This window comes from Bipolaris sorokiniana, assembly GCF_000338995.1.
Source record: "Bipolaris sorokiniana ND90Pr unplaced genomic scaffold COCSAscaffold_2, whole genome shotgun sequence".
Taxonomy (NCBI): domain Eukaryota; kingdom Fungi; phylum Ascomycota; class Dothideomycetes; order Pleosporales; family Pleosporaceae; genus Bipolaris; species Bipolaris sorokiniana.
In genome coordinates this window covers 2,075,116-2,100,123 of record NW_006911896.1, presented here as the reverse complement: position 1 = coordinate 2,100,123, position 25,008 = coordinate 2,075,116, and the positions used below count along the sequence as shown (strand labels likewise).

Below are 25,008 nucleotides of genomic sequence, written 5' to 3'. Positions count from 1 at the left end.
GCCAAGTCCGTGCTTGGTAATGACGTCGTTCAAGAAATTGTGGATAGGGTAAAGCTCCACAGCGACTATGTACCCGCATACCAAGGACTTGTGTGTATGGCTGCTAATGTAACACGTGCATTTGATACAGTAGACGTGAGCTAGGAACGGGTTTGAGAAATGTTGCGCTACAGGAAACCAGGGCGGCGGGTATCGCACGGAGATAACTCCAGAGTATGTCGCAAGGTCGACACCAGACACTTGACGTCAGTAGCCACGTATTTGAAAACAAACGCACATTACTCGCGCGGTGATGTGTTTCCACATGTCTCGTGCACAGCCCGAGACGTGGTGAGGAGCATGTTTGCCCAAGGCCGCGTCAACAAGTCTGCCTAGACCACCGGCCAATGTGCCAATATGTATTTGTCAAGGTATGGTGCTGGAAACAAGGTTTACATACACAGTAAACCTTTCCTCTTGATCGGTATCCATGTAAAGTAGATGTGTGTAACATGTAAAAGTTTACTTTGTTCTCCAGTCCATGTAGTAAACTTGTCACTGTGGACGGCTGGGTCCCATTCAACACAGACGAATGAAGTCTGAATTAGCTTTCCGGTAGGGTCAAGGATAGTGTGGGGAGCGGAAGCAAGAATCTGGCCTTTGAGACTACAATCTTGGCGAATGTGAACTATGCTGGGTGTGACGTTGTGCAGTGTATCAAATACTGAGGCTGTGTGACGCCCAGACCTCCACTCCTGCACCCAGTGAATACCAATTGACGATCGCAATCGCACAAGTTGATCGATGTTTTCAGTTTTAGTTAGCAGCTTGGATAGAGAATGTCATTGGACAGAGACGATGCACTTAGGGACGCCAATGTTTGAAAGACGTGGAAGAATATTGGAATAATGGACCAATGGTGACGAACTGAGACAACTATGTTCGTGGGGTAAAAAGTAAAGGCAATTGTTCGAGCATTATGCATCTTGTAAGCGACAAGGTCGTAATTGAACACAGTTTTTCTTTTTTGTATTTGATGGCTGAATCGCTGTTTTTATCACTCGAGTTGAGCCGCGATCCAAATGAATATGACGACTACGTATAACACATCGCGCTTCAGGCATGCCAACCGCGGTACACAATCTTAGTGCCGTACTTCTGACCTTTCTTGAGTACCATCATAGGCTTGTACTCGGGGATGTTGATAGCGTTTACGTATCGGCTAGGCTCGACGCAGAAACCAGAACGGGCGCGGCGGGCGGGCAAATCACCAACCGCAGGCACGTCGATGTATTTTCCGGTGTAAAACTGGAATGCTGGCTCGGTCGAGTGAACTTCGAGATGGATTTTGCTCTCCGGGTGGTAGAAGGAGGCAAGCTTCTGTAGAGCTAACGAGCGCGTGTCAATGGGTACACTGCTAGGGTCAGTGTTGACAACAAAGCAGTCGTCAATGTCGGGCTCCTTTTCGCCGAGAGTGAAAGTCTTTTGAGGGCTGACACCAGGGTATTCTTCGATAGGTCCTGTGGGTATGCCTCCGTCGTCAACTACTTGGTACTTGTTCGTAATGAGAGTGACTTCTGTGCCGGCGATAGAAGGGCCTTCTGTCAAGTTGAAGTAGCTGCGAACATTTTTTTTAGTATTGTAACCTAGGTGCAGTACTTGGCGAGTACTTACCTGTGGTTAGTCATGTTGATAGCAGTTTCGTCGACCTCATCACCGACGAGTTCAGCTTCGTACTCAATATGCAAGACCTCTTGCTGAACACCATCTACTTTCTCCTTTTCCTGGACGTACCACACGCTTACTTGCACGGTGCCAGGGTAGCCCTCCTCGCCGTCTTTGCTTAGGTACTTGAACAGGGTGGCCTCTTTGCCATTACGATCCACCGTAGTAGGGCCTTCAAACTCGCGCTTTCCCCAGCCCATGTGGCCGCCATGGAGGGAGTTAGAGCCGTCGTTGAGGGGGAGTTGGTACGACTTCCCGTTTAGGTCATTGATCTTCGCCTTGGACACGCGGTTGGCGATGCGGCCAATCGTCTCGCCGAAAAAAGGGGCATTGTACTGCTTATACAGTTCAGCTGAGGGAAAGCCCTGTACAATGTTTTTTCCATTGACATGGAACTTTTGGATGATGGCGCCCAGGGGCAAGAAAGTGAAGGCCTTTGAAGACATGGCGCAACGGGCAATGAGTGTGGCTGGGCTCTATTGGGCAAAGGGTAGGTAGTGGCAGGGCAAGCGGGTGGTCTAGAATTGCGTGGTTAGCTGCAGATTTGGAGTGTGGTTGAAGGGCACCACGGTCCCAGTAAACTTTCTCTCTCCTATTGTTGCGATATCTGGTGTGGTGAGATGAGGGGTAGACTGTCCAGGCGCGGGGCTGCTGCGGAACCACCACCACCGCCACCACCACTCACCTTAGCTGAGCGTCTGGGCGCGCGTATGACTTTAGGGGATCCTGGTGCGTGGGAGCAGGCGACCAGGCTGATTCAATAGTTTGCTTGAATCGTGTGTGTGATTGCGACAGAAAGTGGGCGCATTGCGGACCGTAGTTGGATACATATGTGTTGATTTATTAGCCTAATGAGGATGTGGAGCAGCCGTAGACGTTCCTTTCTGCCGCTGGTTACCACGCGAAGCAAGGCTGAAGTCTGCTGCTGTAGACCGTTGACATGATGCGCCGGGCGAAATGTAGTATAACGGTTCGGACGATTTCTTCGCGTCAGTGTCTGGACAGTGTCAGCGGATTATTAACAATGGGTACTAGATTCAAATGTATGTAGTATGTACATGCAAGTTGCTCATTCTGTCCGCCACACATCATTAGTAATCGGCATTTCAAGCGCGCACACTCAATTTCCCAACATGCAACGTCATAATTGTAAAAAAGAACAAATAGCGAGTTTTAATATTTACAATATCATATACAGGTAAACCACAGTGTACTCGCAAAGGCGCCCTTCTTGCGCCCATTGTCAGGAACAGTTGCCAATCCGCGGAGGCATGCAGCTGTGCCCGGCACAGCGGTTCACGTCGTCGTGAAGCAGATGAGACTTTGACCGGAGTGTACATTGAAGGAGTAAATGTCTGGCAGATCATTATACGCCGACATATTGGACGCCGATTGCTATGACCGAACCCAAACGCCGTAAATAAACAGGAGGTATCCCAGAACGCTTGAACGCTAAATAAGGAGATGGAACGAGGCAGCGGAGTTGTGTCCGGACCAATGGCTATGCGCCAACGGGGTTCTGGATGAAGCTGCTGAAATCCAACTCATTGTGCGTGTTCCAATCGGGCATCATTGGGTCGTTTGGGCTTATCGCAACACTCTCTACCATCATGTTTTGGTCGTAGGCGGGGAAACTGTCGAATCCATACATGGGCTTGAAGTCGACTGTGTCATCCATCATCATCGAATCGTTCATCCAGGGTGCTCGTGACAGTGCAGAGGGGTCCATGACACCGCTGCCCATGAACGGTGGTGAGGCCATTACCGGCTCTTGCTTGATTGGCGAAACTACCTGCGACTGTCGTGGGAACGGGCTGTTCATGGGTGGGGTTGGCGGTGCGTTGTTGCGGGCAAAGGGGCTTTCGTACGCAAAAGACCTTGTTGTGGGTGTACCGTTGTATGAGGAATTGGACGAAGCGTGACCGTGGTCGGATTCTGAGCTGACTGAAGTCCGTCTGTGTGTGTATGGAGCGCCTCCTTCGATTAGTCTTTGCTGCATGCGATTGCAGTCTTCCTCGAATCCTTCGTAGTGGGTGACGCTGTCACTAGAGGCATGTAGAAGATCCAGGCGTTCCAAAATGTCGTGGGTTAGGGGATGGCCGCCTGCTGTTTCTTGCAGTGGTTGGCCTGGCCAGCTTTCGCCTCGCTGTAGGCGGCTGTAGAGTTCTCGTAGACCAGCAACTAGTTGGCCTTGTTGCTGCTCAAGCATCTCGACGTAACTGCTTCGGTTAGTCTAGGTACTTGAACCAAGGACATGAAAGCAGTAACATACCCCTTGGGATATACTTTGTCCTGAGACTTCTTTCGCTCGCCAAAGACGCAGATTGCGTTGTCGGCTTTGCAGCGACTGCAGGGGCTCGCTCCATCGCACTAGTCTTGTTAGGTGGATGATTGCGACGCATGTCTGAAGTTGAGCATACCTTTGATTTTTTTAGACGGCAGCGATCGCACGCCTTGCATACTCGCTTTCGAATGTTATCTTGGGCCTCCATTGAGTCTGATCTCTGGGGTGGCATGTGGGACAAAGCAGGTAAGGCAAGGTGGTAGTAGGGTGGACTGCAGGTAGGGTAGTATGTATGTCTATGTCGGACAGTACAATAGCTGGTAGGATGTTGGTGTATGGTTTGCAAAAAAAGTCAAGGTGGGAGTGGAAACCAAGGCCCTAAATAAGAGCAAAGGGCAGTGTGGGTAGCAAAGCATTATAACTATCTATTCACGTCAGAGGATAGTTGCGGACATTCGGCGATAACCTTGTGGTGCAAAAGCACGGTAATGAAACTGTAATTATGAAATGGGCCGGTCCTGGGCAGCTAGAGAGACCCTTGTCTCTTTACACATCATCAATGGGCGCACGCACGTTGAGGCACATTAGTCGGTCGAGGTGCAAGGGTGCATGGCTGGGTGCAGGGCACCAAGCTGGCGAGGACTGGGCTTCGCTGGCCGGAGAAGTGACAAAGCGAAAGCGCGGAGTCGGCCAACGAGCGGACCGTGAGCGCACAATAGCCCTCGATGACTGCAATGGGAGACAACCCGCCCGCGTCGTTGCTCGTCCGCCAGGGAGAACAGGTGACGTTTTGCTCGGCGAATACGCGGGCTTAACCAAACTTGACCTGCTCTCGAGATCGCAGCGCTCGGGTGCCGGCAACACGACTTCCACGACCAAAATCAGACGGACAAGAGCCGTATGTGGCACCCCTCCCCCCGCAAATTGACGATGCTGGCCAGGGATTGTGTGACACATGGGCGAGGTCATGATCAAAAGTCGACGTCTGGCTCTGTGTGTGTGTGTGTGTACAAGTGGGTGCGCCTGTCATCATCATGGCGGCATCGCTGATAACGTTTTTTTTTGTCTTAACGGGGGCCCCAACGTACCAAAGCTTCGGCCGAGCTAGAGAGGCAAGTCTGCTTGACTGATTTGACAGCCAAATGATCAGCCTCTGATGAAGGCGTGCTCGCTCCCTCGGACGGTGGCACAATCCCGATTCCGTCTCTTGTGTCCGAGTCATCAAGGGGGGAGGCGGACCAAGACTACTACATGTCCGTCTACTACACACTACACACATGTGAAGAAAAGACGCATATGCCTGTCCCGTCTTCGCACCCCAGTACATGCTTAGATACGCACTTACTTACGTATGGATATACGCTACATAGCACCGCGAGCCAGCCAGATGGTCGAGGGCGCTGCGATGTGACCGATGGCTTCAAACCGTCCATTGTTGGCTGCCAATGTAAGCGCAGCCACAATCAGCGACCTGCATTGTCGCAACATATGCTGACACTCGCCTGTGTCTCTTTTGGTTGTCCTCTAGCCACAAATCGTCTCGTCCGACTGGACCTGCTCTCCTTTGTCCTTTCCTGTATTTTATCACATACATACGCGTCGCAGCCAGCCCGCGCCTCGTCCAATGTTTCATCAGACGTACGTACTCAGCAGTACTTAGTATACTTACTACTATTGTGTCCTCAGAAAATGCCTCAGCCACAGCACCACTAAAGCCACGCTCTAACCCCCATCCACGTACACCTCCAACTAGCCACAGCCAGGTGTCCAAGTCCTAATCATGTTTACTGGCCCGTCTGTACACATACGCGCTATTCTCGCTGGCCAACCAGCCAAGTTCCCATGCTCCTGAGGGAGATTGGCAGGTTGGCGACACACGCCAGGCGTCGTCAGGCAGCGTGGCTGAGAACATGGCTTTGAGGTGAGGCAAGATTTGGCGGGCCCTATACGACGGCTATACGATGCGCCCCCTGTCTCAATACACACTTACCCGTCCATGTCAAAGCGTCGTGAACAACGCTCGTTTGGCTAGATAGTCCGCCTTCCTCCTCCTCCTCTTCCTCCTCCTCCTCCTCTTCTCCTCCTCCTTCTGCTTCTGCTTCTGCCTCTGCTCTTTGTTTCAAACAAGTCTAGCGTGAGCGCATACAAAGACCATGTCAGCCATCCACTTAGGCCCAGGGCCACCTTTTGTGCATACGCATCATGCCACACTCACACGCATACATATTCACACTCAGCATCCGCATAATCATAATAATCATCACCACTATCACCACCATCATCATCATCTCATCATCGCCCTCTAACAGCATCTACTTACTCGCTCCCTCGTCATGTTCCAGGTTGCAGCCGCTGCACCGCCTGCTGACATGCAACTAAACGCCAGTGCACGCCGACCAAGATTGCTAGGGCTTGTCTCCATTCCCGCCCTGGCGTTCGGCCACTTGTCTCGTACATGGTCCTGCTCGGCTCACAGACCGACGAATGCGGGGCTGCTAGCAGCGATCCTGTCAGACCCATCTCCCGTCCGTGTGCAATATGCTTTTTTAACGCAAGGGTCCTTGGATCCCGATTGATATAAAAAAACAGTACAGCCCGTCCTGGTGCACAGTCGCCGACATCATATCGACTCATGTTGGAGACAGTAAGCGGCCATTGAATGCATGCTCCTTGACAGGTCGTTGCTTGTACCTCAACAAGACGACCAGCCAATCTACGTTCACTGTCTGCCACTGCAAACTTGAATAATGCCTTTGTCAAATGCCTGCTATGTCATTGTCCAAGGGCTGCCATGCTCCAATGTGCGACGTTTTGCTGGCAATCACCCCATGGTCTCCCTTGTTACGTTTGACAAGGGACGGACGGTCTTGTCCCTCCGATTCATATCCCAAAATTCCCCTGGTGCCATGGCGTGCATACTGCTTCGATACCTGCCTTCCTAGCCATGTGCGAAAAAGTCTTGGTTCCTCACGTTCAAGATTTTGGTCAGTCTTGTGCCCTCTGATTGCCTCAGCAAGACTCCGCACGCAGTCTCACGATCGACACCCGCTCTCGCTTACTACGGCCTAACCTTGCGGCTTTACTAAGCCCGGTCGTAACAGGGGTACCAAGCCGATCCTCTCATTAGGTGCCTATAGTCACTTATTACCAAGCCCTCCTCAACGGCCTTACTCATCCTGTGCACTTTGCACTGGTCCCGCCCTATACGATTACCTAGCAAACTTCGAACTAAAGTCTTGCCAAGCTCCTTCGTCCATGGATACTATCAGCCTGCATATTAGAGATGCATGTTTAACTTTCTCTTTTCTTCCCGCAGTCAGGCTGTTTGGCGGGTTGGGTTGGGTTGGGTTCGGCATGGTCTTGAGTAATTCGTGGGCCTATTCTTACAGGTCATATAAGCCACGAGCCGCCTTGAACAGCCCTAGCAAGGCGGCACACTGAAGCGCGTACGGGCCAACCGAGCTTGACGACAAGCAGAAACGGGCAGGCAGTTGGTTCAAGTAAATACAATACCATGTAGTACATACGGCAATCGCCGAGCCATCTGCACATGACTCGAGGCTTGGCTCCAAGGCAAATCTCTCTTTCTCTTGATTCCAGGGTTAGATCGTTGCCTCCGCAGTAGTACTAAAACAACCTGCTGCTATTGTCGCACTGTACCAGCAGCCTCAAGCTCCGCCTCACAATGTATGGCTCACAAAATATGGGTCTCGAAAAACATGAGGAGCCAAGGCAATGGCTAGAGAGGTTTGAGGTGTCTACTTGCTCAAGGCTAGCGAGCGACAGGTTACGCACTCGACCGTTGCCGTCTCAAGGCAACGAACGCCAACGGCCCGGTCCTCTTGATATCCTAAGCCCCAAGGCTACGTGTAAGAATATGGCACCATCGAAAAAGTCCGGCAATGCCAAGTCTTGTCATCCTGGGTCCAAGTTGCACTCTCCGCTGCGGACAACATTGGCGGCATTTGCACTTTCTTGTGTTGCTCGGCACCGGACACTCAGCCTTCCGGCCAAGAACTTGCCGCTCAATTGGCCCATCCACTAAAGCATGTACTTTCGAACGCAGACTGATTCAACCTTGGCTTTCTCATCCTGAGTCGAAGTCTAGACTTTCTGGTCCGTTTGCATCACCATAGATTCCTTGGCTGCCATCCGTGCACATATTTACAAGAGGCGTATAGACACGAAATGATGTCAACCAGAGCAAGTATCGCATATAGTACATAACAGAGCTGGCTAGCTCGAGGCTGTTTGGGTTTCCTAGGCTCGGGAGATTGAAACCTTGCGTATTCTGAGCAAGCATGTCATGAGACCACACAAACCTTCGTAAGGAGCCTGCACTCAATTGAGACGTGGACGGGAACTGCAATGAGTCAAGCCCATGGAGCAGTTTCCACAGGGACCCACCCTAATTTGTAAGGCTGAAAAAGCTTCGACAGCTAGTTATGCATTGTGCCCGCACCCACCCACGTCAGACCGCGTCTTAGTGCACAGTGGCGACATTGTTCTCAGCATCTAATCAAAATCCTCAGCAGAAGATCAGTAACGGCTCATGATTTCAAGGTGGAGCCATCATGAGTCTGACACATCAATCCAATGCGAAAACAACTTTCTTTTCAACTGCCGACAACAAAGCGCAAGCACCACTATGAAGGATCAGTTGGCTCAGATGCTGCTTGCTCAGTAAGTAAACTTTGGATAGTGATCAAGGCACCCGTAAAAACACCTTTCACCCTGGTGCATCTGCTTCTGTTGACACCCGGCATTTGCAATATGCGTTGCTCTCGTATACTACCAAACGCATATTCTAGGTCATGGTCATGATAGTATCCGTGACTCGACCGTGAAGGACTTGATGCTGATCATGATCCTCCCGTGTTGCAGCACATCCACTTGCGGATGGCGAACCCCAGCTCCGAGCGCCAGCATACCGGTTCCATTTGCGGATACATGAATAGGACCCCTGCCTATTGTTAAAGAGATGGTCTAGACTGCTAGAATGCGCCTTTTCATCATGATCCGCTTTGATAATCGTGCAACATCGGCCACGACATTGCAGTGCGTTGGGTTAACTACGTAGCACACCGCCGCTCGTACCTGTCATCACCTGTCATCTACCCCAGCACCGCTCGTAACACTCAATCAACTCAATACCAAACGTGCCTTGTTTCCAACCCTCCTTGCAAGCACCAACCAGGGGGCACGAATAGTCAGGAATCCAATCAGCACCGAAAACTGAATTATCGCCGAGGTCGCCTTCCAAGTACAGTGTTTTCGGGTTTCTGTGCAACACAATAGTCCGGCCTCCTCTTCACTCGGGGTCCGATACTTGGACACTCGTCCGAGATGGGGGCGGGCACGGACCAAATCTCTTCACTGGTACGTATCCCGCTTTTCCTTGAACGCTCTGATGCCCATTTTTTTCGCTCATAAGCACAACGGTTGCTTTTTTTCTTCTGCCTAATTTCAAAGGCTGCCTCGGTAGGTCTAGTCTAAACGTAGTTTTCATATTGGGTTTGTTCAAAGCATCGCATGTTGTTATTTTTACCCAAGCATAATCGACCCTCTGTTCAGCGCTCCTACTACTAGTTCCCACACATGACCTTTGACCTTCCAGGGAAGGTCGCCCGACTATGGCAGATAACACACGATCGAACTGACCGCCAATCCGTATATCTGAGATCCTACCCGACGGCTTGATATCAACAACCCTAAGCCCAAAACGCTGCGCAAACTGGCCGGCTTGACTGTGCGCTAGGCACTACTTGAGGGTTCTCGTAAACCCTGCGAAAGCTGCAACAAGCTTTAGCGTGCCTCAAGTCGCTTCCCTAAATGTACCCTGTCAGCAATCACAGATCCACATCCCAACACAGCAAGTCGATATCACGGACATGACCTCTTAACACATGGTCCCCGTGTTTCGATGTTTGTGTTGCCTGGAACACTGGTTGAGAAGATGCGATGTGCCTACGTTTTAGTGGGAGGAAGAACTCTCTGAAGCGGATAGTGCGATACGAAATGTAACCTTTGTGCAACCTCCGAGGCCGGCCAGACTAACGATTGTATCGAAATGGTCACAATACGAAAACTATAAGGCCGCATTGCTCGCTCCAGTATAGTGGTACAGCCTCAGAGTTAAGCTGACTGCAGGATAGACAGTGTGCACGCTCGGTCACGACTTTACTGTGTACACTACACCGCAAATATGCGCTAGGCAGTTCCGAACCTGCAGCACTGCCTCAACATGGCAACCCAAGTCCCAAACCCAGTTGCTCCTAACACAACCTTTTCTAGTGATGCGTTGACCTAAGGCGCAAGGCGAAGATTTGCACACGATGCGCTCTGCCCCACCCTCCGCGGCCTTAGTACAGTCAGCAACGTCAGCGTGCGCTCAATATTGGTCCAAAATGGCCTCAATTGCGAGGCCCGTTTTGTAACTTTGGGGCATCATTGCAAGGCTGTACATTCTCTATCGGGTAGGATCTATGTTCATCGTCTTTAGAACACCCAGCAGCGATCATCAACTCGCAACTCACACCGGATTACTTAGCCGCGGCAAATCACAAATCCGCGATCTTCGAAACAAACGCCCGTGGCAATGACACTGGTTTGAGAATGCAACAACGTTGCATATCAGGAACCTCGCTCAGATGCAGGTCAATGATGTCGGCTGCATTGCACCAGGAAATCAACACTGGCAGTTACTCAACTGCCGTGCTACTGAATTTGAGACTCACTGACGTTTCTAGTGTGCTTTAGATACACGTGCTCGGACCCCGATAATCGGTCCGTCAACATGTTTAAAGCTATGCAAATGGGAAAATATCTAGTATTACATCGGTTGTGGACCTTTTGTGATGAGCTGCTTTCACCATATTTAGCATCACAAGTCGTCTTCCTTACACTCACATGTACTGTGTGCAGCACAGTGCTTTTGCATTTTGCAAGAATAATCTGGCTTAGTAAGGTATCTCGCTAAATCTTTCTCTCTTATTGCCGAATTTCGGACCCGATTGCAGCACTCGGACATACGACAACTATAACAAGCCCTTTCTTTTTTCTTGAGTCAAGCCTCGCTTACCCCATTCAAATTCTTCTGCCTCAGTCATGCGAGGCGGAATTATCCGAATCACCCCATACCACTATCTATCTGCTAGTCTGGTGTCTGCAACTCGGACTTTCTTTTACGCTTCTACTTACAATAATGCCAAAGTTCTGACTGTATCGCGTTCCCGAAGGCCATAGCCTCGGGCAGAATTGCGCCGAATCACGCCTTCTTAAATGAAATGAATAGTAAATAAAAAAGCAAATATTGGTTACTGATCTACATGCATGCGTACTTTGTGTGTAGTGTACTTACCTCGGACAGTGACATGTCATGTGACTTGTACGAGCGTATCTATGTATACAGTTTAGCAAACCCTACGTAGAATGCATATCAGAGAGACGCGTAACGTACACGACTTGGCTCGTGGGATATCAGGCGTATTTCGAAGTTGGGAAGCAAACGATATAAGAAAAAGGGGAGAGGCCCGAAAAGATGATGTCGTGGACACGCTCGAGGCGTTTTGGGTCTTTGGCATACGCAGTAGGATCGTCGATACAGGGCCAAATTTGCAGCGTCGCAGCTAGACTAGACAACACAGACATGCTCATCAATTTACAATCTACATGGATCGAAATCGGTTGATCGGGGGTAAATCAGCCCTATTTCGCGTCTAGCACAATGTCCATGACCTTGTGATTTGCATAGTCGGGAAATTGAAGCCAGATAAGCAGCACAGAGATCGAATCTGCAAGAAAACTCCATGTACGTAGTGTAATGCGGGACGATTGGATCCCCGGCAATACGAACAACCATGTCTAACTCAAAAGAGAAAGAAACAAGGGCCCTTGTGGGTATCCCAATACCCAAACTTACCAAACTATCAAGACCCCCTCCTCCTCCAAACTCTCAATCAACCAATCCTCTTCTTTCCCCCCAAAAATAACACAAGAAAACGTCCTTATCAGCCCTGCAACGCACGAACACAGCACTGTGATGACCAAGACCGAAAAGAATCCATACCCCAGGAAAGGGAACAATACGATATGTATGCATGTGTAAGCTTACATTGCCGTTTCCACGCCTCATCTCCCCAGCCTCTTCCCCCCCCCAGACGCTCCACGCCTTTCACCCCAGACCCCAGTCTCGGATCGCAACGCACGCACCAGCACCCAGGGAGAGCTAAGAGAGAAGGCCCTGACTGCGCCTCTTCGCCCCCAGCTTAGCGATTAGCGAGGAGGGGGGAGTGTGGTTGGGATGCGAAAGGGTTGACTGGGAGATGATGAAATGGTTAGTTGATGAATGACTGTATGACGAGTGTTTGAATTGCGTTCGAAGAAAGAAATGAGGGAGAAGAGTTAAGTATTGTATTCGTAAAGAAAACGTTTTACACACCGTACGAAAAGAATATAGCATCTCGATTTCCGCCCTACTATATTGCGCCAACGACTTGGAGTAGGTACGCATGGAAAGAAGGGATTGCGGAGAGGAACGACAAGGTTGGACTCCCGTCATCCCCCTCAAACCCTCTCTACTCGTCAATATCTTTCAGAGTTTGCGGGCGAGAAAAACGAAATAGTAAGCAATAGGTAGAAAACCTCGTACGAACATACCCTACCTGCCCAACTCCCCCCGTCTGCACCAAAACACATGCACCACCGCTAGTAGTACCCGATCTTACGGAACTTGCCTGCAGCTAGTACTTACTACTAGACCATCTCTCCACGTAACCCTACACATGATCTCGCATCTCCACCGCTCCTTTACTACTCTCTCGGATGTTGTTACGGCAAGAACCGATCCCTACCCATACCTCGGCGCCTTACACACCTCGTAGTCAGCACATTCGTAACACAGGACGTATGTAGACATCATACCACATAGTATGTACACGCAGCGCACGCCGCAGGACACTTCTCCACATGTGCACACTGCGTAATGCAAAACACACCGTTTCGCTGTCCATTCGCTTTGCGCCCTTTTTTCCCTCACGCAACGGACATAACTACGCAAGTAGACAGTTTAACTGCCGAAACGTGATTCCCAACAAAGCAGCGACGACATGTACCATGTATACTACACTTGCGCAACTTCTTCACACATGAGAGGTTTACTGTGTTGTTGAGTTGGGGAAACCTTGCATGTCGCATCGGCATCATCCACCCCCTTTCTCCCTTCTCCCTTGAGAAAGACACCGATACCGATACCCCATCGTATACCCCCAGTATGCACAAGCACACTCACATCCAAAGTTCAGTATAATAGGAAAATAAAATACAAACCACCATCCCTTTCCCTCCTTACCCACCCTTCACCTCCACCTCCGCCCCTTCCTCCCCACACACACACGCACACACGCACACACACACACACAAAGGCGCACAAGCCCCCCCTTCTTCCCCTTCGATCATTTCCCTTTCCCACAACCAACCCACATCCCCCTCCCCAACACTTTCTCAAAACGGCCTTGCACCCATGCCCAAAACCCCATCCCACCCAAGTCATGCAGCCCTTTCCCTTCACCTTTCTTTCCCCCCCCCTTTTGTCAGCAATGGTATCGCCCTTTTTTTGTCTGAGGCGAGGCGAGAGACGAGGCGGGCTACCCGCTCGCTCGAGAAGTAACGCACAAACCCCATGTTACCGGACTAATCGCGGTCTAACACCGGAATCATTTACGCCGGCTCTAATGCTCGTTAGTTTGTAATCATGGGAGGGATGTGTGTGTATGTGTGGTATCGGTAACATAACGCCGGCTGGAAATGCAAGTCATGGGCTGTTTCCACTGGTGTGTCAAGTTTTTTTCTTGGGAGAAAAGAATTTTTTTCATTTCAGGCTTTGCCTTGTTTGGGGGAGTTTGTTATTTGGGGGAAAATTACGGGGGGAAGGGGATTAGGGGTGTTGATGGGGGGTATTGGTAATATAAATTTCTTGGAAGGTATGTTTTTAATGTGTATGTGTGTATGCTGCATGGGGGAGTGCTCGACTGGGCTTGCAAAGGAGAAAGGGGATAACGCAGAGAAAGAGAGCGTATATTGGATGGATGGATGGAGATGGTTTGCAAAAAAACTTGATCTGAACGGGGATTTAGAATTTGGGGTAGATGAAAGTGTGCTCCATCTTTGTCTTCGTTGGTCTTGTTCACTCGTTGATGGGTGGGTGAGTGACCGTCCGTTCCTCCGTGTCCGTCCGTCCTTATCCACGCCCTGTAGGTAAGCTACCCAAGTTTGGGGATGCACCAAAAATAAAGGGCAAGACTCGAACCGGGGGCTAAGTAAGCAAGCCAAAAGGTAAGCAAATCACAAACGACGGGGAGTCACCCTGGATTGTTGATCGACAAAATCCCTGAAGCGAGTCCGATATGCTCTCGATCTGCCAGACGACAACCGCCAACGAACGAACCCCTGATGCATCAGCGGAGCCCAGGGGAAGGGGGGAGCACAGACTGGTAATAATACCGACGAGAGAGTTTCCAAGGTGCATACAGTAGCGATGGGCTGACTATTATTACGCCGTACTTGCTTGCTGTAACAAAAAGGGCGCAACCAAACGAGGGGAATGCAGGGGATACGTGTTTGTGACGCGTCTTACCTTTGTCATGTATGGTTAAAGTTCGGAATATATAACCCTTAGTCAAGCACCATGGATGGACTTGTGATCAATGCAAAAAGAAAACAAGGACAAGGGAAGGAGAGGAAAGAACGAACTAGCAAGGTCTAGAGTTACCAAATACACACACAACTAGCGCCGCCTGGTCTTTGTTTGCTTCGGTTCTTTCCCGTGCCCGTCGCTCTACTGACTACCCAAAGACACCCAAACCCATCCCAAGGGGTATATATCCGCAAGGCTATGCATCTTCAAAGCAAAAACAGACTGAGAAAACAACAACAAAGAAAGTATTAAAGTCTATCAGGCTCATTCCAGTAAACAAACATGAAACCAACGATGCAAACACAGGCAAAAACCGCGTATAAGACAACATAGCCTGAAGAACGTATTGTATCGTAAGAGGAAGGTGAAGCGGACGAGCGTACTAGGGAAGACAATTGACTTTGAAGAACGAGGGAAGGAAGGGGAGAAGGGGAATCCCTCTGTGCTTCGACATCTGCTCTCACGTCCGGGGCGTGGTTCCTTCAGAAGCTGCAAAATCGACTAAGTCTTGCCATTTTCATACTCCATGTCTGCGTCCTGGAGCTCAGCTTCAAGTTGGGCGCGAGCATCTGGCGAGTCGGATGCACCACTACTGCTCAAAGGCGAAGATGCAGATGGTGGGGTCTGTTCGTCTTCACCGTAGTGCACCGACTTTACACGCTTCAGTGCGGGCTCACTATCGGGCGTGTTGTCGGTGCTGACAAGGCCTAATTGGCTTGCCTGAGCAGGGTTCTGGGCAATCCACCTCTCTCGCCATTGTTCGCGAAGGACATCGTAGATGAATTGAAACTGCACCTTAGACTGTACCATACCGGCGCGCTGGTCCCTGAGCATCTCGACTATCTTGACAACGGGGTCCTCGGTCTCGGGTACGTCGTCTAGTGAACCTTCTTGGAGCTCCTGCGTCAGCCAGTCGAGGGCGATAAAAGTTCCGCTGCGACCAATGCCTGCACTACAATGCACAATCCGCGGGTTGGTAGCATTATCAGAGTTCTTCAGACGGGAAATCTCGACCAGTTTCAGCATAGCGGAGCGGTCGTCTCCTTCTGGCACGGAGAAGTCCGGCCAGCCGGCAAAGAGCAGATGCCAGACCTTCTTGGACTCAGATTCATCATCAGTCGTCATGTCGATCTCCCGGACCTGAGTGCGCGCTTCATCATCAATGGTATATGACGCCAGGTGAAGATTGTGGATGAGACCGTCTTGGAATTCGTCATCCTCGTTGACACGCAGGTCGGGGTTCGAGGGCGACTGGGGATAGTAGGGGTAGCACTTTTCCCGGTAGGCCTCAAACGTCTGGGTAAGCATGACGATGACGGCGGGCGAATCATTCTCCTTCCAGACCATGCGCCAGATGTGCGACCAGGTCTCGGCCTTGGGTCCCTGGGTTGCGATGTACTTGAGGGGTGTTTGGGACTTGGTCGTCACAAGGTCTATGGGCGAGGCGTTGATGTAGTCAAAGTGGCCCTCAGGGACGGCGAGATGGATTCTGTTGGACTGGTATGGGTCGACATTGGCGTAGCGGTTGCGGAAGGCGTACTCCTCGCCGCCGCAGCGTGCCCACTTGGGCGGCTCCTCTGAATCGGGCGGATGTGAGGTATCGCGAAGGCGGTCGTTCTGGGCCGTTTCGAGGCGATTCCACTTGGCATTGACGTCTCTGGCGGAGCCGAGGAAAGCGGGATATGGGATGCTCGCATTTTCGGCTGGTGTAGGCGTGCCGGGGGCAGAGAGGGGGTTGGCGAGGCTGTGGGTGCTGGCGGCGGGGGTACTGGCAGCGGGCGTATTGAGCGACGAGGTGGTGAGGGAGCGGAGACTGTCCTTGCTGCGCGAGCGCTTGGACGAGGCCGTGGGCGAGATGGGGTCGTCGGGGCTGGCCATGGCTGGGTCGGTCCTGATGAGGACGCCCTTGAGCTTTGCCTTGCGCCGGAGGGCGCGAAGTTTATGCAGCTTGAAGAGATCCGCGTCCGTGTATGCGGGCGGGTTGGAGGCGGTTAGTGGGGGGAAGAGCAGAGTACTATGTATTTGTGTACACCAAGTGGCGGAAGTGCGGGCGGGTGCAGGCTGTGGCGCGCCAGAGGCCGGAACGATGGGCCTCAGGGCGCTTTGCCGCGTCTCGAAATTAGCGATAGGGGGGATGCGAGGTTGCAAGTGGAGGCAGCGGGCAAAATGAGGCTTCACCACGATGCATTTACTGCTCTGCTCTGTCTCGGTCCCCGTCTGCGCGTCTCTTGTCTGTGTCTTTTCTTATCTTTCTGGTCCTTGATGGCGGTTGCAATCACACTCTCAGTCGCAGTGCCGCGTCAGCGAGCTTATCATGGACCAGGCCAAAGCAAAAGGCAGCCCGTCTCCCAAAGACGGGCTTCAGCGACCTTCGGGACAATGGAGGGGCTGCAGGCGGCCTCGCAGTCGGGGCGAGCAGATGGCGGATCGCAGGCAGGCCGTAGCGTTGTCGCTTGGCCTTCTAGAAGGGTGGGCAGGCAAATGGGCAAATGGGAAACGGCTGTGTATTAATGGCAAATGTCCCGCCGTCGAAGGGGGAAATAGACAGGATTAATGCGAACGCGCAAGGCCAAGGTAGCCCGACTGTGAGATGGAATGACAACGCAGCAATGAGAAAAAAACAAGCTCCCGCCTGAAGCCCCTCCTTCCCCCCTGCAAACACGCCAGGCGCGGTCGCTGGTCGCGTTGGATGTAGTAAGTAGTATGCGCACATGGCTGCCCGCTATTCCTCTACCAACACTCCAAGTTGCCCCCACCCAATCTTTCTACTCCTCGCCCACCCACCACCACCGCCATCATCACTCCTTTCATCCCAACCCCATCATCTGCGCATCCCTACCAGCCCATCGCATCACCAGTCATCAAACTGTAAATGCACTACTGACTCGCCCATGGGCCCCTGGTTTGCTCTCTTCGAGGTACGTGCAGAGTCGCAAAGGAGCCCAAGATATCAAACTAACACCTTGGTACAGGCCTGGGCCGTCGCACGTGTGCGTCCATGTCCCCTTTAACCCCATATTGTCCGGATGACTGACTTGTCACAGCTGATTCGGTCGCCCACCTTCAACCGAGCTGTGCAAAAGGCATATCGCAAGATCAACAGGCTGCCAGACTTTGAGCAAAAGAATGGCGGCGGCAGTATGCCGGCCTCATCACTACAAGAAAACCACCCACTGACTGCGCTTCAGGGACGGGCCCCTCGTCCTTTGACCATTTCAAAGACGAAGTAAAGAATCAGTTCCGTGAGCTCACTTGGCAGAAACGCCCTCCTAAGTGAACACCGTTCCGAATTCCGGTCGCTTTCCGCCACCCCCTCTAGTTTGTCAGGCATGTGACAGCTGTCAGGCTAAGCCACGCTGTTAACCGACCGGCAATCTGTCAGACAATCTGCAGCCAACCAACCAAATGCTGGTATATTCAGAGACATCAATGCCTCTCATGCCACGGTCTAGCAAAGCACTTCGAAGAGCGTGGTCGCAAGATGTCGCCATCGATAATCTAGTAATGCGGAAAGACATAGTGCTGATCCCTAGACCTTTGCTCCACAAAACTGATTCGCATCTTCTCCTCCTCACATAGGGAAACAAGAACATTACGTTATTTTTGGATAGATGAAGACATAAATCGATTGTACTATAGTTGGGATTATTGTAGTCTGGCACTTGAGCATGAAAATGCCCAGTCCGCACTGGTACCGTCCATGGTGTGACGTCCAAATACACTTTTTGGCCTTGGCCGTTTAAATGTATCAACTATGCCAGGTATTGATCGTAGCTGATGTCTATGTCCCATTACTATATATGCAATGCATAATGTGATTAGTGCAAACATCTCAATACTGTGTAGAGCAGTGCTGAGCGGTATTCTCCTACTACATACGTACACACCTCCAAATAGTGACTTGATTACGTGATTGCGGAGTCGTGACATACCTATATCTGAAAGCATCATTACGTCATGGATGTCTTGACACCTTTTTTGTTATACTACCATTGAGCTTTCCAGTTCACAATAGATACAAAACCACCGTCTGAACGATACAATGCCTTCAGCGATAGTCACCGGCGCCACTGGTACGTCTTGGTCAGAGTATGGCCAGCATGTATTAACATACCACAGGCATCCTCGGTCGCGAGATCGTCTTCGAACTCAGTCAACACCGCTCACAATGGCCCACCATACACGCACTTTCGCGGAGCAATAAAGAAGACTACCCTGATACCGTAATCCACAACCACATTGACCTGCAATCTGATCCAGACGCCATGGCCAATGACCTCAAGAACGTGCGCGGAGAGTATATATTCTTCGCCGCTTACCTCGCCCAGGATAAAGAAGAAGATGCATGGGAAGTCAATGGCCGAATGCTCTCCAACTTCTTTTGTGCTCTAGAGAAAACTGGCGCCATATCGCAAGTCAAGCGAATCATCCTCGTCTGCGGCGCAAAACAATACGGCGTCCACCTTGGCGTGCCCCAGCAGCCCATGCAAGAAGACGCACCCTGGCTTACTTCATCCAAATGGCCGCCAAACTTCTACTACAACCAGCAAAACATCCTGCACGAGTTTTGCACCAAGCACAACAAAGAATGGGTAGTAACGTACCCCAACGACGTCATCGGCTTCGCATCAGGAAACTTTATGAACCTCTCTGCAGCCCTGGCTCTCTACGTGCTCGTCTCCAGGGAAATGTCTGGCAATAGTGGCATCGAGTTCCCCGGCTCCCCTGCCTTCTACACGAAATTCAACTGCTTTACTAGCGCAAAACTCCACGCCGAGTTCTGCGCATGGGCAGCGCTGGACCCGCGTACCGCCAATCAAGCCTTCAACATAACAAACGGTGACGTTGAGAGTTATCAAAATCTCTGGCCAAGAGTTGCACAGTACTTTGGTACTACCGTCAAACCAGACCAGTTCAAGAGTGTGTACGGCGGTAGCAGTGCAACGAGTATAAGCGGTAGGATCAAAGATATGGTTGTGGGAACGGAGAGTCAGTCTTCGACGAGGGAGATGGCCCCCCAACCACCCATTTCTGCAGTCGCGGATGAGAGGGGTTTGCAGGGCACGCCGGTGCTAGAGCCCAGCCACGTGGAGCAGCACATTGATCTTGTAAAGTGGTCCAAGCGCGACGATGTCAAGCAAGCGTGGAATGCACTTGCAGACCGCGAGGGCTTGGACAGGGACGCTTTTGACAAGGCAACGTGGGCTTTCCTGGGCTTTGTGCTCGGCAGGAACTTTGATCTCGTGATTAGCATGAGCAAGGCGCGTGAATACGGCTGGATGGGGTACAGAGACACATGGGGTAGCTTGAAGGATGTGTTTGAGCAGATGAAGGCTGCGGGTGCTTTACCAAAGGGTAGTGTCTAAATTGATTTGCAAGTGTCCGTGTCCGTGTCCATGCATGCATCTTCATGTAGAACAATATATCTTCTTCTTCACCCCCCATACCCCACACCCTAGTCCTTGACTTATATACAGTCTACTACAAGCAAATCCCAACATAAATTAATTCGTATCGTGCATGTTGCATATTTAGTATGTTGATGCGGCTGTACATACTCCATGTGTATATTGTCCACAAAAACTTGACACGACTACGTACTCGCCAAATTCATGCAACGACAACAGCAGTCAGTCTAAAAGACCGCACCGCCAATAATAAACACTCTTTCTTCCTCTCTTCGTACCCATTGGATGATCTTATTCGCGCTCTGCGCCAGCGCGGCCCTCGACGTATTCGCAGGCGCAACAGCGTATAGCTCAAACAGCGGTGTGCTCCATGCGAGCGCCATACACGTTGTGTTAGTTTCGTGGTGCACTTTTAGCGTCGACGGTTTACCATGGACATTGCTGTGGAGTTTGTTGTAGAGGTTGATTAGTCTGTAATATCCAACGTTAACACATGTACACACAAACAACCCCGCTCTGGTCAGCAAAAAAACCATTCAAGATGCAGTGAGATTCGATGCTGAAGAAGGAAATGGGAGATTTGCATGGGACAAGGTAGAATCAGCCCCGCGATCTCAACGACCACATGCACTTTGGTTGCCAAGAAAAACGCAAGGCTGACAATCGAAAGATTGCTAAGCAACAAAAAAGAGGCGGTGATCAATGTGGCTTTTTGGAATAAGGAATGCAGCTTAACGTACCGTCGTTTCTCCAAATCTGCAGCAAAGTATGGAGCATAGCTCGGCATGGTAAATTGGACGTTTCCCCTCGACTTGTACAGAAAGTGTCTTAGTGGGCTGCCGGGGACAATGTCAGTGCATGTGGGCCGGCCTTGGTGGACCGCGCTGCGTATCGCGTCGATAGCCCCGATGCGCTGCAAGTTCTGCGGAACCACCCGTTAGCGCGTATGCTTCTTCTATATCCTTCCGTTTATCATGTCGATATAGATTAAAAAATAGAGAGAGAGATGCAGGCAGATGAGGGTGGCCATGCGTGAATACTAATAACATGGTAAATTTTCTGGACAGGGCCGATCAAAGGAAAAGGGAGGTGAGCGATGTTGTGGTCGGGTCCGAAATGCAATCACCACCCCGGAGAGCTCAGGTCGGTGTCTTGAGGAGAGGCGGTGTCGGGGAACGCAGTCTCCGAAGCCGAAAAACTGCACTATCGTAAGTCCTGTCATGTCGTCCTCTTTTTTTGTGCATATGCAGCCGTTTTGCCTCACACGGGACGGTAATCCATGGACAATCCATGATGACAGGATACGGCAATTTCCCCGCTCCACATCATTCGACCAGATTATTTGCGATCCATGGAAAACGGGCGGGCACTTGACCAGCAATCCACGCGTCTCGACAAGAACCCTGCCTGGTCCGGAGCCCTTGCCCATCTGGAAATCAGAAAATAAGGGGATTTTGCAAACACATTTCCAGGCGAAAAAAACCGGACAAAGGCATAGGGCTAGAAAGTTTATCAACACGTACCTCGATTAAATCATCCCTCATGCGTCGGAGCTCAAAGAAGCTCTCCTTGTCCGCGCTAATCAAAAGGACCGCGACTTCATCGTCCGCGCCGTCGCTCGTGCGAGGCCGCTCCTGCATATGCTCCGTCGGGTCTTCTAGATTCAGGAAGCTGACATACATGTACAGATAGCCTGTGTTGTTGAAGCCAGGCAAGCAGAGCGGAATCCAATTTTCACCCCCGCCAGCCTTGACGCTGCCGGCTTCAAACAGCATGTTGAAGATGAGATGAAGATCACCTGGGTGCAGACTATGCTTTTTGGGTCGTACTACCGACACAAGCTTACCAGATGCTACAATCAGGCCGTAGAGCAAGTTCTCCGAGCGCGTTTTGAGTAACGTGTTGTTGATGGCAGTACGGTGAGACTTGCGCAGTTTTAGACACTCAAGGGCCGACAGTAGTGTCGAAGGAGATCCTCGAGTGAAACCATCTGCTAGTGCAGACAAAAGGGTTTCTGTTCCCTGCAAGGGGCGGCGTAAGTCGTAGTTTGCCCGTGCTGCAAACATGCGCTCCATACTAGGCAGCGTAAGGGTCGAAAGAATCTGCATGTAGAGTGCCTCGAGCTGTGAGCGAAGCTGAGCATCGCTCTCTGCCAACCGCGTAATGGCGACCAGATTGAGCGGGCCCTTGGTCATGACGACGAAGCGTACATCACCGGCAGTGAAGCCTCGGAGAGTATCGTGAGTGGACTGGTAGAAGGATATAATGGTCTGTACAACGCCAATATAGTTTGTAATCAATTGGTCGTCGCCGTGGCGACTGTATATGGGCTTGCCGGCACTGGAGAGGATGAGGAAATGCTTGAGTTTTGCGCGCCATTGGAGCATAATCGTTTCTGTTGCCTCGGTCAGAAAAATATCACCTTTTGACCTACAGCGTGAAGCTCACCTTCGTTTGAACCGTCAGCGTTTAAGCCGTCAATGTCGTCAAACTCGCGACTGAAAGCAGCTTCAAAGTCTGGATCTGGTGGGAACATGCTTTGCGACTCTGCGTCGGCAAACTTCTGCCCTAGAGACCGCAGGAGCGACTCTTCCTGCTCCGACTTTTCTGTTGGGCCCATGATTTCGCCCAGTATGCTCTCCTGGTATCCTCCCGCCTCGATTGTAGGCGCATAGCTGCGTATGCTTGCGCCGTCGTCGGCATCGTTGATATTGCGAGTGGCCATGCTGATGCTCCCAAAGTTGCGCGACCTGGGCGCTGTAGACGTCGGCGAGGCATCTTTGGGGTCGGCAGCAAAGGCCTGCGTGTTGGCGATGGACAGCTGAGTAGTAGCCTTGGAAAGGAGCTGCGGTCTTGAAGGCGCCATCGAGTGCGACGTCGAGGGTCGCGATAGCAGCCCCATGGCCGGTCGCGGTGGCAGTGGGGGCGGCGGTACATCTTGTGATGCCAGCGATGCAGTCGAATTCTTGCGCGAAAAGCCTCGTATTACGGTCAGAGTCGGGTTGGGAAAGTCGTGCGATTCTACTGAATCCCCCCTGGCGGATGCGGCCGATGCATTGCTGCTCTTTTGCGTGGGCGTAGTAGGCGAGCCGGGTCCCTCAGAGGTTGGCGTCTGGGGCTCAGCGCTGCCAGTCTCGTCCATCAAGATGGTGGTGGGCGGGCATCTAGACAGCAGTACAGGACCGTGTTACCTTTCCACACATGACGCGATGATTCGGGGTTGCATGCCGCCGCGGTGCATCGTGACGCTTATCTACTAGGTAGGTACGCTGTGCATGGGCCTGCTGCCAATGACGTTCGCTGCCCTTAGCTTATCCACGCATCAACACCACACCATCGTCTCGCCGTCTGCCTCCGTCTCTTGCGTTCCACGGCCTTGGCCTGTCAGTCTTCCAAAAAGAGCGGTATGCATCATGCTTTATTATCAAGCCCGTGCTGGGCGAGTTGACGACATAGCAAGGAAGTGAGCCGGTACAGGGCAGTCCGTACTCAACCTCACCGGGTGGGGCTGACCATTCAGTATATACAAAGAGACAGCATTTACCATGTTTCCATGTGCGGAAAGACCAATACTGCCAGACCATGTTACGACGATCAACTATGCCTTGGACTGGCCACATCTACAAAATCCCAGCAATACCACATTTGCAGGACTGACACAGATTGACATCTGCCATTGCCAAAGAACAGACCTCTCTCCGCAGAAAGATACCGAGCCGGGTCACATATACACTCGATTGAAGTGCATAGAACCCGAAGTTCGCTTCAAGACGGCGAAAGAAGATCTATGGGTATTGGAAGCCCCCCATGGACCCATCAACATGTTACGACCGGCTACAGAGGAAGAAAAAGCCCGACGCAGCCAAATCCACCCTGATGCAGATCCATCCGTGTATCAAGGCCAAAATTTTCTCTTCCTGACAGGACCCTGCCCCCGCGGAAGATACCAGGCATACGCCACACAAAAATGGCTGGAGACTCTGACGCCCGCTGCTCGAAAACACATTTCAAGTCTATGTCTGCTCATCCAGCCTTACGAGGAAGACTCTTCTGCCGAGGCTACGCGAAGAGCATACACAGACCTCGCCGAGTATCTTGTACAACAAGCCCCAGAATTTGAAAAACTCTACCTCCTTGTCTGCTCAAATGGGATGCAATTATGCAGCGCAGCAAGCGAGTTCAGCAAACTCCTTCACAGCAGAGACATCAAGATCATAGTAGTCGTCGATGATTGCTGCAGCAGGGAGATGACAGAGTACGACGATCCTGGTTTATTCTCGGAAACTATGATGGCCATGGCACGTCGGCCGCCTCCGCTCCAGACGGCCAGTGAACCGCCACAGAAATGTGAGACTGATGAGCATAGGTCCGAGGTTGTAGAACCAAGTGAGCGGGATAAAGAAAAAGAGGGGATGGAGGAAGGGGATGATAATGGAGAAGATAAGAAGGAGAAGGGTGATGACGAAGAAGAAGATAAGAAGGAGAAGGGTGATGACGAAGAAGAAGAAGATAAGAAGGAGAAGGAGGAACAAGGAAGAGAAGACAGTGTTGATGGCGATTGGACTGATGCGACCGTGAGCCCTACATCACCCCAAAACGAGTTGGACAAGGATTGGCAGATGTTGTGATTCACATTATTCAAACGTCATATACACACGTACGAATTATGTCAGTTACCATGCACATATTCATTCAAGCGTCAGATCAAGCATGTGAAGCAGAAAGGAAACAATTGAATAAACCGGCCTGAGTATGTGGATATCAAACGAGCGTGGTAGAAAATATACACACGTGAAAAGGGGGGGCATTACAACTGTCGTCGTAAGAAAGAAAACTCCCGTCCGAGTTCAGTCAGAAAGAAAATCTTCCCAGAAAGACCATGAACAGCCCATCCGTCCAAGAAAACCGAAGGAGAAAAC

The 25,008-nt window shown here is 51.2% G+C and overlaps 8 protein-coding genes across 8 annotated transcripts; 3 read left to right on the top strand and 5 right to left on the bottom strand.

Moving 5' to 3' along the window:
* Positions 1-1,095: 1,095 nt before the first annotated feature.
* Positions 1,096-2,150, bottom strand: COCSADRAFT_79220 (uncharacterized protein; the record flags this gene model as incomplete). Its single annotated transcript, XM_007697974.1, has 2 exons — positions 1,096-1,597; positions 1,654-2,150. The coding sequence occupies 2 exons, from the start codon at positions 2,148-2,150 to the stop codon at positions 1,096-1,098; spliced, it is 999 nt and encodes a 332-aa protein (XP_007696164.1).
* A 579-nt stretch (positions 2,151-2,729) lies between these two features.
* COCSADRAFT_33488 (uncharacterized protein) lies at positions 2,730-4,375 on the bottom strand. The gene is made up of 3 exons (XM_007697366.1): positions 4,125-4,375; positions 3,977-4,074; positions 2,730-3,923 (listed from the first exon to the last, which is right to left on the bottom strand). The coding sequence occupies exons 1-3, from the start codon at positions 4,218-4,220 to the stop codon at positions 3,206-3,208; spliced, it is 912 nt and encodes a 303-aa protein (XP_007695556.1). The 5' UTR covers positions 4,221-4,375; the 3' UTR covers positions 2,730-3,205.
* A 7,645-nt stretch (positions 4,376-12,020) lies between these two features.
* On the bottom strand, positions 12,021-12,657 carry COCSADRAFT_33487 (uncharacterized protein). The gene is made up of 2 exons (XM_007697365.1): positions 12,429-12,657; positions 12,021-12,305 (listed from the first exon to the last, which is right to left on the bottom strand). Exons 1-2 carry the CDS (start codon positions 12,498-12,500, stop codon positions 12,216-12,218), a joined length of 162 nt encoding a protein of 53 aa, XP_007695555.1. The 5' UTR covers positions 12,501-12,657; the 3' UTR covers positions 12,021-12,215.
* A 2,150-nt stretch (positions 12,658-14,807) lies between these two features.
* COCSADRAFT_274406 (uncharacterized protein) lies at positions 14,808-16,971 on the bottom strand. Its single transcript, XM_007697973.1, has one exon. It carries the CDS (start codon positions 16,557-16,559, stop codon positions 15,183-15,185), a length of 1,377 nt encoding a protein of 458 aa, XP_007696163.1. The 5' UTR covers positions 16,560-16,971; the 3' UTR covers positions 14,808-15,182.
* A 601-nt stretch (positions 16,972-17,572) lies between these two features.
* On the top strand, positions 17,573-17,958 carry COCSADRAFT_157019 (uncharacterized protein; the record flags this gene model as incomplete). Its single annotated transcript, XM_007697972.1, has 4 exons — positions 17,573-17,599; positions 17,654-17,671; positions 17,726-17,819; positions 17,870-17,958. 4 exons carry the CDS (start codon positions 17,573-17,575, stop codon positions 17,956-17,958), a joined length of 228 nt encoding a protein of 75 aa, XP_007696162.1.
* A 765-nt stretch (positions 17,959-18,723) lies between these two features.
* On the top strand, positions 18,724-20,047 carry COCSADRAFT_23034 (uncharacterized protein; the record flags this gene model as incomplete). The annotated part of the gene is made up of 2 exons (XM_007697192.1): positions 18,724-18,754; positions 18,801-20,047. The coding sequence occupies 2 exons, from the start codon at positions 18,724-18,726 to the stop codon at positions 20,045-20,047; spliced, it is 1,278 nt and encodes a 425-aa protein (XP_007695382.1).
* Positions 20,048-20,968: 921 nt separating this feature from the next.
* Positions 20,969-23,324, bottom strand: COCSADRAFT_33482 (uncharacterized protein). Its single transcript, XM_007697364.1, has 3 exons — positions 22,538-23,324; positions 21,613-22,484; positions 20,969-21,287 (listed from the first exon to the last, which is right to left on the bottom strand). Exons 1-3 carry the CDS (start codon positions 23,229-23,231, stop codon positions 21,129-21,131), a joined length of 1,725 nt encoding a protein of 574 aa, XP_007695554.1. The 5' UTR covers positions 23,232-23,324; the 3' UTR covers positions 20,969-21,128.
* A 73-nt stretch (positions 23,325-23,397) lies between these two features.
* Positions 23,398-24,901, top strand: COCSADRAFT_274345 (uncharacterized protein). The gene is made up of 2 exons (XM_007697971.1): positions 23,398-23,493; positions 23,550-24,901. The coding sequence occupies exon 2, from the start codon at positions 23,635-23,637 to the stop codon at positions 24,715-24,717; it is 1,083 nt and encodes a 360-aa protein (XP_007696161.1). The 5' UTR covers positions 23,398-23,493; positions 23,550-23,634; the 3' UTR covers positions 24,718-24,901.
* The last annotated feature ends 107 nt before the right edge of the window (positions 24,902-25,008 follow it).

Bases quoted from the DNA above. Each gene is read 5' to 3' on its own strand.
- COCSADRAFT_33488 (XM_007697366.1), bottom strand. From the start codon at position 4,220: ATGCCACCCCAGAGATCAGACTCAATGGAGGCCCAAGATAACATTCGA. The intron at 4,075-4,124 runs GTATGCTCAACT...TAACAAGACTAG, and splicing joins GCCGTCTAAAAAAATCAAAG to TGCGATGGAGCGAGCCCCTG. The intron at 3,924-3,976 runs GTATGTTACTGC...TAACCGAAGCAG, and splicing joins GACAAAGTATATCCCAAGGG to TTACGTCGAGATGCTTGAGC.
- COCSADRAFT_33487 (XM_007697365.1), bottom strand. From the start codon at position 12,500: ATGCGTACCTACTCCAAGTCGTTGGCGCAATATAGTAGGGCGGAAATC. The intron at 12,306-12,428 runs GTGTGTAAAACG...ATCATCTCCCAG, and splicing joins TGCTATATTCTTTTCGTACG to TCAACCCTTTCGCATCCCAA.
- COCSADRAFT_274406 (XM_007697973.1), bottom strand. From the start codon at position 16,559: ATGGCCAGCCCCGACGACCCCATCTCGCCCACGGCCTCGTCCAAGCGC.
- COCSADRAFT_33482 (XM_007697364.1), bottom strand. From the start codon at position 23,231: ATGGACGAGACTGGCAGCGCTGAGCCCCAGACGCCAACCTCTGAGGGA. The intron at 22,485-22,537 runs GTGAGCTTCACG...CCGAGGCAACAG, and splicing joins CGCTGACGGTTCAAACGAAG to AAACGATTATGCTCCAATGG. The intron at 21,288-21,612 runs GTACGTGTTGAT...ACGATAGTGCAG, and splicing joins TGAGGGATGATTTAATCGAG to TTTTTCGGCTTCGGAGACTG.
- COCSADRAFT_274345 (XM_007697971.1), top strand. From the start codon at position 23,635: ATGTTTCCATGTGCGGAAAGACCAATACTGCCAGACCATGTTACGACG.